General features: G+C 39.9%; 1 protein-coding gene across 1 annotated transcript; it reads left to right on the forward strand.

Moving 5' to 3' along the window:
• The first annotated feature begins 10,188 nt into the window (after window positions 1–10,188).
• Window positions 10,189–11,142, forward strand: LOC118839633 (olfactory receptor 52L1-like). Its single transcript, XM_036747130.1, has one exon. The coding sequence runs from the start codon at window positions 10,189–10,191 to the stop codon at window positions 11,140–11,142; it is 954 nt and encodes a 317-aa protein (XP_036603025.1).
• The last annotated feature ends 809 nt before the right edge of the window (window positions 11,143–11,951 follow it).

The following is an 11,951-nucleotide window of genomic DNA, read 5'->3' on the forward strand; positions in this document are numbered from 1 at the left end:
TAGAGTTTCCACCTAAATATTTGTTCCCACCTCTCATGTTGCCTGAAATTCATCTAAGTAATTCACTCTTTAACATCTTGAAGTCTTTAGGAGCTTGATGGAGAGAATATTAAAATATGAATACCACTGGGATGGGTCATGCCTCAAATATCAGCTACACTTCAAAATAACAACTAAGAAGAAGTCTTGCCAGGGATGGGAGGAGGCAGGCTATATCCTTTTGGGTGAGGGAAGGGAAGTGGAATATCATGAGGGGAGAGATATGTGTAGAAAGGGGGGCACGAAAGGCTCTAGATTGAGAGGAATATTGTAAGGGGAATATGGAGAAAGTTCCAGGAGAGGGACACAAAAAGGGCAGATGAAGAAGAGAGGAGGGAGGAATGGATAAAGGAAGGAGAGAACCTATAAGAAGGGAGAGAAGAATGGGGTAAAGGAGTTGGGGGTGGCTTAAAAGACACATTTTGCTGACTTGGGGGATTTTCTTAGGGCTGGCCTTGACTGGATTTCTGCCCTTTCCTGGCACTGAATTTGTGATATCTGGTTTATGGGATCATAGACGTGGAGCTAGAACGGACCTCAGAGGCCATCTAGGTCAACCCTTTCATTTTACAGATGAGGAAAATGGGACTTGTAGAGATCAAGCGACTTACTCAAAGTGTCATAGCTATTAAGTGTCTGAGGCAAGATTTGAACTCAGATTTTCCTGATTCCAGAACTTTTGTTTACACTGTGCCACAATGATACCAGTAGGCAATGGAAGTAGAGAGAAGAGACAGAGAAGACCTTTGCCGCTTTTAGTGAATCAGTGCTTGGACATTTTCAATAATCCTGTTTTCTCAGCTGTTGCTCCAAGCATCAGTGGGTATTACATCCCCAGGTACCCTATACTTTAGGAATATTGGTATTACCTGGCTTGGTCCAGTTCACCTTTTAGTTTACTCACAGGTGTCTGAAATGGAGCACAACCCTCTTTTAATGTACCTTTGGGAGTCAGAGGCAAAGCACACATGAGAGAGATAATGTAACTTAGTACTACTGTGCAAACAGTTTTCTTGGCTTCTATGGTGATGTTACTTAGCACTTTATTGGGTATGCAGTCTTAGAAACTAAAAAATGAAGAGATCAGTGATTGGGCTGGATCCCCCAACTTAGAGTGGGTGAACGTGAAGGCACTGGTCTCTCTTGTGTCCCTGCTGTGAATCTACTTTGCTCAGCCCTTTGGGAGTGGTGATGGTTAAAATACCTCAGCTGCAGGGACTTCTGCTTTTACCATGAGACAAACTCAGTTCCTTAAGGGGTGTGTTCACCTCCAGGCCAGTTCTCCTGGGAGTCAGACATGGTGTTAATATCCTTTGTTGCCTAGGATTGTTAGTCAGTACGTGATCTGTGTTTGATTGCATTGCATACCCAGTGCAGATGTTCTGTCTGGGGTGAGTATGGGTTGCAGCATTGTGAACTCTAGGTTTTGATGAAGGCTGTTGAGGTGACAGTGAGGTGATATTTTAAGATTCTCACTTTCATTTTCATTTGCCTAGGAATTGAGTCTCTTTTCAATTTTGGGCTCTGCCATAGGCTTATCAGTCACAGCTTCTCCTCTCTCATCCATCCATTCAGTCTCTTCCCATGTGTTCATTTGTTCACTTTTCTTCAGCATCCTCCCTCTCTACTTTGATATGAGTATGTAGTATTACCTCTGCCCACTTATCAGTGTTGGAAATTGGAAGGTCTGGCCAGCTTGGTATGGCACTGACACAGAATTCATCCTTCCTCCTTCTCATTTATATAGGAACAGGTAAGCAGCGTATTTCAAACGTGATGTTGGGAAAAACGGGCTTCAGTTTCATCTTCTAAAAAATGAAGAGATTCAATTAGTTGATCTTTATTATCCATTCTATTCTTAACATTCTATGTCTTTATGTATCTCTGATCTACCCCAACATACATGTGACTGATGGGAAAAATGCTGAATATGGGGCTCCTCAAAAACACAGCCTGTAGGAAGAGATAAGCACTTTGTGAGCCTATGATAACCTACTTCAGTAGCTCAGCACTGCTGTTTACCAGCTGTGTGACCTTAACCTTGTTGTGTCTCTATTTCCTCCTCTGTAAAAGAAAGGGATGGAATAGAAAAATTCCAACATTCCTTCCAGCTCTACATCTTTCAGATCTATCTTACCTCCTCTCCTCTCCTGTCCTCACATTATAACATTACCAATACCCTGATTTCATGCCTCAGTTTTCCATCTTGAAGTGACCCTGGCTTAGAAGCAGAAGGAGCTGGTAAAGGCAGTGAAAGGGTGATCCCTGCAGGAGGGGGCAAAAAGGGGAGTGCTATCCCTAATCAGCTTATGTAAGAAGACAACGAGGGTGGGAGAGGGGCTTGAGTATCACTCAGGCATCCCGATCTAAACTGAGTCTCCCTAAAACCATACCTTTCTGCCCCTGGGGAGACGGAATGTAATTTTCATCTCTGAGCTAGAGAGATTCTAGTAGTATCTTTTCCCAGTTTTGGGAGATGAATGACATCATGGTGCCTGGCCAGGGGCTAAGTGGTATAGTGGAACTTGGTTGTGAGTTGAAGTAGGTCATGAAGCCAGGTTTGAGAGCTAAAGGAGCCTGGTACAGAAGCTGAGGTGATTGATTAGTGAACAGCTTCTATAAATTGAGGAATTTCTTTTTCATGCCTGAGTTTCTGTCTATCCTTGTGGTACTGAAATTTCCCCAGAGTTTGGCTATGTGGCTTTTGCAGTTAATGAATAGGTCCCCTGAACAAGTAGCCCAGAGTACTGGAACTTTGCCTCTTTTCTTTCCTTTCTTTTCCATCTTTCCTCTTTCTTATTCACTCTTTCCTCTTCTCTCTCCCACCCCCATCTTCATTCCTCTCACCCCTTTTCTCCCTCTTCTCTCTGTGTGACACCTAGGCTCTATGACTCTGAGGCATCCCTGAAATTAGCTGACCCATATATTTTGTGTCCAATACGCCTAAGGCACAAAGGTTTCCTGCACTCTAAATAGTATAATGTAGTTGATGATTCAGGGCAGGGGAAGGGAAGAGAATTAAAGAGATAAAGATAAAGATTCAAGATTTAGGCCCAAATGAGACTTGCTTAGGCCTTTGCATAGCTTCAAGAGACATGGCCAGGAGGGAAAACAGTGAGCCCCTCATTTGTATTCTCTCAGATTTCTTCACAGTCTCTGCTCCAGCCTATCTCTCTGTTCTGGTTTGTCTATTCACTTTCTCTTCCCTTCCTCATCCCCTGTTCTCCTTCCCTCCCTCACTCCCCATCATTCTCTCCTTCTCTTCCTCTCTATGTGCCTATTTTTGTCATAACTCCATTTTTATCATTACTCCACCCAACCATTAAAAAAAACTTCCCTTTTTCTGTTGGTGGCACCACAATTCTTCCAGTCATCTAGGCTCAAAACTTTGAAATCACGATCAATGTTTCCTTTTCTTTCCTCCTCTCCCCTATATTCAATAAATTGCAAAATCTTACTGATTGTACCTATACAACATCTATCACACTCTCCTTTCCTTCTTTCCACTTCCACAACCTCATGGCTTTTTGCTTCGACTATTGCAATCACTTCTGAATTGGTCCCTAGGTTTCCAGTGTCTTCTCTCACTGATCCATCCTTCATAAATTGATGTTCCTAAAACACAGAGCGCCTGGCCATGCCTCACTCCTACTAAAATTTTTTCAATTACTTCCTATTCCCTTTAGTATAACATACAAAATTTTCATCTTGGTTTTTACAGTCAGAGCTCTAAAATAGGAATCTGACCTATCTTTCTAGTCATTTCACATTACTCCCCTGTATTCACTTTCTTTTTTTCTTTTTGATTTATAGAATAAAACAAGCATTTCCATAATATAGTATAACAAAAAAGATGATTGTATGCGAAACTGCAAATCTACTATGTACAACTGGCTATTCATTTCAAATATATAACAAAATTATCATGGAAATGTCTTTTTCTTTTTTTGTCTTCTCTGCCCTCCTCCTCTCCACCTTAGAGATGGCTACTACTAGACACAAATAGGTACACACACATATGTAAAATTATTCTATGTATACTTCTATTTATCAATTCTTTCTCTGGATGCAGAGTGTCTTTCTTCATATGTGCTTTATAGTTAATTTGGATATTTAACATAGACAAAATAACTTATTTGTTCAAAGTTATTCTTAAAACAATATTGCTATCACTGTGTAAAATGTTCTCTTTGTTCTGCTCATTTCACTTTTCATTATTTTATGGAAGTCTTTCTATGTTTCTTAAGAAATCATTGAGCTCATCACTTCTTTTTTTTCTTGGAGGGGGGAAAGCAGAGCAATTGGGAATAAGTGACTTGCCCAAGGTCACACAGCTAGTGAGCATGTCAAGTGTCTGAGGCCAGATTTGAACTCAGGTCCTCCTGACTCCAGAGCCGGTGCTCTACTCACTGTGCCACTTAGCTGCCCCAAGATCATTACTTCTTATAGCACAGTAATATCCCCTCACAATCATATACCACAACTTGTTCAGCCAAACTTGTTCAGTTTCCCTTATTGGTGGGCATCCTTGAGATTTCCAGTTCTCTGCCACCACAAAGAGAGCTACTATAAATGTTCTAGATCTATAACACATAGGTTCTTTTCCTTTTCCCTAGTCATCTTTGGAAATAGACCAAGTAGTGGTATTGCTGGGTCAAAAGGTATAGATAATTGAATAACTCTTTGGACATAATTCCAGATTGCTCTCTAGAATGGTTGGATCATTTCACAATTCCACCAACAACGAATTAGTGTCCCAATTTTTCCATATCCTCTCTAACATTTGTCACTTCCCCCTACTGTCATTTTAGCTAATCTGGTAGGTGTAAAATGATATTTCAAGGTTGTATTATATTATTGCATTACATTGTATTAAATTATATTTCAAAGTTATAATATCCCCTATATTCACTTTCCATTCCAGTCAAAATGGGCCTATAGCTGTCCCTTAAACACAACATTCCACCTTCCATCTCTGTAACTTTACACATGCCATTTTCCATGTTTGGGATACAATCCATCCTCATAGCTGCCTCACAGAAACCCTAACTTCCTTAAAGCTTCAGATCATGTGCCACTTCCTCTATGAGACTGTTTCTGATCCTTCCAGATGTTAGTAATGTCCCCAAATTACTTTGTTTTAATTTGCACATTTTTTGTATTAATTTATCTGTCTACAGGTTTCATTTCCCCAGTAGAATATAAATTGCTATTTTCATTTTGGGCTTTGAATCTACTGTCCCTTGCACAAAGTCTGGAACAAAGTAGGTGCTTAACAAATGTTTACTTGATTGAATTAAAATGAGTGGTTCTCAGTTCCCAGCCTCCAGTCAGTCCTTGTGGTCTCAGCTGAGAAATAAAGTAAGCAAGTAGGTTTTGAAACCAGAATATTTCCCAGAGTAATACGTGTGCAACATCCTCTTGTGGAATAGTAGTTTAGAGGAGGAGGCAAGATGATATGGAAATAGATAAGTAAATACAAGGTAGTTTGATGACAATGAGAACATTAACAGTTGGGCAGGTAAGGAAGGAAGACAGAAATATTAGGAAGTTCAAAGAAGTGGTATCTTTTTTCATGCCACAAAGAAAGTAAGAAGTTTGAGAAGGGAAGATGAGAAAGGAGTTCGTTTCTGGCATGGGCCATGGCTTGTGCAAGAAACATAGAGGAAGTATATGGAATGTCAGATTTGAGAAACAATAGTTTACTCTGTCTGGAAGATAGTGTGAAGAGGAGTGCCATGAAATAAACAGCCTGGAAAGGCAGATTGGAGACAAGTTGTGGAGGTCCTTAAATGTTGGGGAGAAGTGTTGGCACTTTACTCTTGAGGGAAAAGTGAGCCATTGAGAGTATAAAAATTATTAATATCTTTTAATTTTATATCACTTTAATTTCCACATATATTCCTAATTCCTCTACAACAAAGAATAAAAAAGAAATAGAGAAGGATGATTTGGTTAAACTAAGGTATCAATGGAGTCTGACATACAGACATTTTCTTGCCCCATAGTTTTTCATCTAGGTAAAGAAGACACAGAGATGCATTTTAACATCTATTCTTCAAGGCCAGTTTTGTTCATTATAATTACATGGCATTCAGGTTTTGTTGCTGTTCTTTCCATTTACTTTGTTGTAGCAATTGTTTTTCTGGTTCTTTGTCCTTCACTTTCCATCAGTTCATATAAGTCTTCCCATGCTTCTATGTATTCATTATATTGATAATTTCTTACAGTGTAGTAATATTTTATTACATTCATATACAACTTGTTTAGCCATTTCCCAGTTGATGGGCATATACCTAGCTTCCAATTCCTTGCTGTGACAAAAAGTGTTGCTCTAAATATGTTGGATATTCCAAACCTTTTTTCCTTTCCTCAGGTTTCTTAAACTACCCTTCCCAGCTATGAACCCTACCTTAAATTTTACTAAGAAGAGAGTATTCATTTGTGAGTTTCCTTTTTCTCTTCTACTCATAGCTAAGGACCCTCCCCTCTGATAGCATTAGTGAGAAATTAGAATTCATTCACTTTTGAGTTTCTTTTTTTTCTCTTTTATATCTTATCCTTTGAGATCACCCCCACTTTTCTCCTTTATTCCAGTTCCTGAAGAAGAGCTGGCCTTCTTCTATACTTAAGGCATCTCCTCTATATGAACCTTTGATCATCCTCTCTCTTCTCCAGCAAATTGCTCCCTTCTTTAACTTCAATCATCCTATCCACTGACTCCTTCTCTGCTGCCTACAAACATGTCTCCCTTAATCATAAAAAGCCTTCACAAGACCCTACTGTTACTAATAACTATCTGCTTATATCTCTCTTCTCTTTATTCATTAAACTTCTAGAAAAAAGCTATCTACACTGGTTATTTCTGCTTTCCTCTCACTTCTCAGTCCTTTACCTCTTTGCAAGTGGTAACTTGATTATTCAAATGATATTTCTCTCTCTCTCTCTCTCTCTCTCTCTGAAATTACCCACATCTCTTAGTTATAAAACATGATGTCCTTTCCTAAATCCTCATCCTTCTTGATGGTACTGCTGAATTTGACAATGTCGATCACCCTCTTTACTGTCTACTCTCTTCACTCTTGGTTGTTATGACATTGCTCTTTTGGTTCTCCTCTTGACTGTTCTTTCTCAGTCCCCTTTACTAGATAATCATCCATAACTGGGTATATTCCAAGGTTCCATCCTGGGCTTTCCTCTCCTCTATCTTCTATGTTCTCTCAATGGTGACCTTATAATTTTTGCACAGATTATATCCTGCCCTCGTTTATTTCCTGAGCTCCAGTCCCCCATTACCAAATGCCTAATGAGTATTTTTAAGTGGATGTTCTATAGGCATCTGAAACTCAATATGGCCAAAACTGAACTCTTCTTTCCTCCCAAACCCGCATCTATTCCTAACTTTCTTGCTTTCTGTTAAGGGCACTCTTACCCTTCCAGTTACCCAGTTTTGCAACCTTAGTGTCATCTTAAACTTCTAACCTTTACTCACCACACAGTTGACAATAATTAGTTACTACACTTTATCACTTCTGTCTCCACATCATCTCTTCAATCTCTCCCCTTTATCTTCCTTTATACAGTTCTCACCTCATTCAGGTCCTCATTATTTCTCACATAGTCTACTGAAAAGTCCTCTTGATTGATTTTCTGACTCTAATTTTTTCCCATTCCATTCTATCTCCAATACAGACATCAGAACGATTTTCCTAAAGTGTAGGTCTGACCTTGTAACTCTCTTATTTAGTTATGTTCTATGGCTCCCTCCTATTTCTAGAATCAAAAATCAACTCTTTTTGATATGTTATGTCCTTTACAATTTAGCTTCCAATTAATTTTGCAGCCTTATTATTTATTTTTCTCCTTCATACACACTCTGGTTGAGCTAACCAGGCCTTCTAACTATTCCTTATACACAGCTCTCCATTCCCCATGCTATGTCTTTACATTGCTTTTTTCCAATGCTTGAAATTCACTCCCTTCTCACCTCCATATTAAAATCCTTAATTTCCTGCAATGCATAGTTCAAGTATATTACCTTCCACATGAAGCCTTTCTTGATTTTCCTAGCTAGCTGCTAGAGACTTTTCAATCAAAAAAAATTTGAATGTACTTATGTATAAACACATTGTCTTCCCTATATAATTCCTTGGGAGCAGGAACCACTTCACCTTTGCCTTTGTAGCTTTATTATATGAGTGCTTGGCGCATAGTAGATATTTTTTACATTAAAGATTATTCATGTTTTTATTTATTTTTATAAGCATTCATTATCTTTCCTTCCTGCTATCCTACCCCCAAATGAATAATTAAAAAATAAAACCCTCATAAAAATGTACATAGTTCCACAAAACAAATTCTTGTATTGGCCATGTTCAAAAACTCATGTCTCATTCTGCATCTTGGACACTTAGGAGGGGAAGGCATGTTTCAAATGCAATCTTTCTTAAAAATTTATTTATTTTTAGTTCTCCACAGTCACTTCCATAAACTTTTGAGTTTTAAATTTTCTCTCCCTCCCCAAGATAGTGTGCAATCTGATACAGGCTCTACATATACAGTCATATTAAACCTATTAATATTAGTCATGTTGTACAGAAGAATTAGAACCAATTGGTGAACCATAAGAAGAAACAAAACAAAACAACAACAAAAAAGAGAGCAAATAGTATGCTTTGATCTGCGTTCAGACCCCACAGTTTTTTTTTTCTGGATGCGAATAGCATTTTCCATCATGAGCCTTTTGGAGCTGTCTTAGATCCATGCATTGCTGAGGAGAGCTAAATTTATCAAGTTAGTCATCACACAATGTGACTGTTACTGTGTACAGTGTTCTCCTGGTTCTGCTCCCTTCATTCACAATATGTAGCATCAGTTCATATACAACTTTCCAGGTTTTTCTGAAGTCTGCCTGCTCATTATTCCCTATATCAGAATAATATTCCATTGAATTTTATATACCACAACTTGTTCAGCCATTCCCCAATTGATGGGCATCCTCTCAATTTTCAGTTCCTGGCCACCACAAAAAGAACTGCTATAAATATTTTTGTATATGTGGGTCTTTTGCCCATTTGTATGATCTCTCTAGGATACAGACCTAGAAGTGGTATTTCTGGGTCAAAGGGTATACACAGTTTTATAGCCTTTGGGCATAGTTTCAATTTATGATGACTGGTATGTTTAGGGACTTTTAAAAAGATCTTTGACATCCTTGGAGTATATACGTAGAGATGGTATGTCTGTGTCAGAGGACATAGATACTTTAGTCACTTTCTTAGTATAGTTGTGAACTGTTTTCCAGAATGATTGGACTTTGGAAAAGTCTTGAGCAAGGAAGTGACATGGCACAGACCCGAGTTTTAGAAAGATAATTTTGGCAGATTTTGGAGGATGGATTGGAGAAGAGAGAGACTAGACCCAGGTAAGCCAGTCTGTACATTTTTCCAGCCATCCAGGTGAGAAGGGATGAGGGCTTGAACCAGGACAGTGGCTGTGTGAGTGTGGAGAATGGAAAAGATATAAGAAGTGATAAAGTGATAGATTGATAAGACTAGGCAACTGACCAGATATAAGAATGAGAGAGTTAGAAGAATCAGACTCCAAAGTTATAAACCTAGATGCCTGGAAAGATGTTGGTGATCTCAATCCAAGTAAGAGATTCTGAAAAAGAGAGACAGTGAAGAAAGTCTTTTTATTATCTAACCACAAAATGTTCTACTGCAGCTCATGCCAGTTTTCTCTTGCTTTATCCGCTGGAGAGATAGAGAGCAACTGGTCCTCATCTTATAGTTCTACAGAGGTGAATCAACACATTTTATGGTTTCAAACCCACAGCCTCCAGGCAGGACCACACCACTGTCATCCCAGACACAGAGTTCTCTTTGTTCCCACTTTTAATATCCATGGAATGAAACTTCTTATTCTTTCTCAGTTCATCATCTTTCTCTCTCTCAGTTTTCTCTGCCAGCAAGTACTTCTCTGCATTTGACTTTGGTCTCCCTTGCAGTTATTTATTTGTTTCCACTTAAAAAGATGGTTGCAAACAGCTGTATGGACAGAATGGCATCTATTCATAGATGGGGAGGTTATAATGCAGTTCCTCCTCCCCCTCCTTCCCATGTTCAAACTGTCCAGTATGCATCTAGAATGGCAAGCCTGGGGAACTCCAGTTGGGAATTGTCTACTTTTTCCTTCTATCTGATGGGCATCCCAGGGCTAGAAGAGAGTCAACACTGGATTGCACTTCCTCTGGGGAGCCTGTATCTTCTTGCCCTTGTGGGCAATGTCACCATTCTTTTCATCATTCGAACTGACCCATCTCTCCATCAACCAATGTACCTGTTCCTGGCCATGCTGGCTGCCATTGACCTCATCCTTGCCTCATCCACAGCACCCAAGGCCCTGGCTGTGCTTATGTCCTATTCCTGTGAGATATGGTACCCTACCTGCCTCACCCAGATGTTTTTTATCCATGCATTCTCTTCCATGGAGTCAGGTGTGCTGGTGGCCATGGCTCTGGACCGCTACGTGGCTATCTGCCATCCACTGCACCACACTACCATCCTCACTCCAGGGGTCATTGGGCGTATTGGATTGGTGGTGCTTGCACGGGGACTGCTTCTCCTCATACCCTTTCCCATTTTGTTGCGCCGCCTTATCTTCTGCCAAAGTGTGGTCATTAGTCATGCCTATTGTGAGCATATGGCTGTGGTGAAGTTGGCCTGCTCAGATGCCACTGTGAATCGTGCATACGGTCTAGTGGTAGCATTGCTGGTAGTGGGATTTGATGTGTTTGCCATTGGCATCTCTTATTCCCTCATTCTCTGTGCTGTCTTGAAGGTCCCTGGCCGTGATGCCCGGCTCAAAGCATTTGGTACATGTGGCTCACATATCTGTGTCATCCTAGTTTTCTATGTTCCTGGGATGTTTTCTTTCCTTACTCATCGCTTTGGTCACAATGTGCCCCACCATGTCCATGTCCTTCTGGCCACTCTCTACCTTCTGGTGCCACCAGCACTGAACCCGCTTGTCTATGGGGTAAAGACACAGCAGATCCGACAGCGTGTACTCAGGGTTTTCTGTGTCACGGTGTGGGCTTGACACCTATCTTCTTTCATCTATGCAAGCAAGCCTCTTGTCTGGTACCATCTACAGCATCAGTCAGAGGGTGATAGAATGTATTTCCTAAAGAAACTTGCCCTTATGGATCTTTCCTGGTGGGGAAAGAGCAGCAGTGATCTGACTACTCGAATGAATGTCTTTGTGATCTGGTTTCACAGGAGTGCACCATACAGCTTAGGGGGTAGCATCCTACCCTGGAGAGGGGAAATGGAGTTGAGAGCCATAAAGCTTGGTGGCAACTCTGGTAAGTTCACTTGAAACAGGCAGGACCCTTGTCCTAGAAGCTGACACTCCAGGTCTTTCTTATGGGGATGAGATTTTACTGTTTCCCATCACTGGGTGATTTTGGAAGTCTAAGCCTGTAGGGATATAGACCTGAAGCATGAATCTTGGATCATGGGGGACAATAGGATACTTTTTGATTAGCTGGGAGGTCCCCTTCCTGCATGTTTTTATTTACTTTCCTTGGAATGTGATCATTTTTTGTAAGATGCTGTTGGTATTGAAAACTAGGGAAATTCTTCAAGACTCCAATTGAAAATCACCAATGTCCACAATATCTCACTTCTTCTAATTTCTTGTTCTAATCCTTAATTTCTTATTTGTCTATCTTTCTTTTAGATTTGTTTAAATTTAAGGCACGTCGAAGTTACCTGTAATTATTACCTTTTTATCTAAGCATTTTGGCAAGTCAGCTTTGCCTCTAATTACTTACATGTTATGCCATTCAGTGCATATATATTAAAAATAGATTTTGTTTCATTATTTATGATGCCTTTAAATGTATT

The sequence above is a fragment of the Trichosurus vulpecula genome, chromosome 2, assembly GCF_011100635.1.
Source record: "Trichosurus vulpecula isolate mTriVul1 chromosome 2, mTriVul1.pri, whole genome shotgun sequence".
Classification (NCBI taxonomy): Eukaryota; Metazoa; Chordata; class Mammalia; order Diprotodontia; family Phalangeridae; genus Trichosurus; species Trichosurus vulpecula.

What these genes read in the sequence shown, in the direction of transcription:
- LOC118839633 (XM_036747130.1), top strand. Translation starts at nt 10,189, where the DNA reads ATGGCAAGCCTGGGGAACTCCAGTTGGGAATTGTCTACTTTTTCCTTC.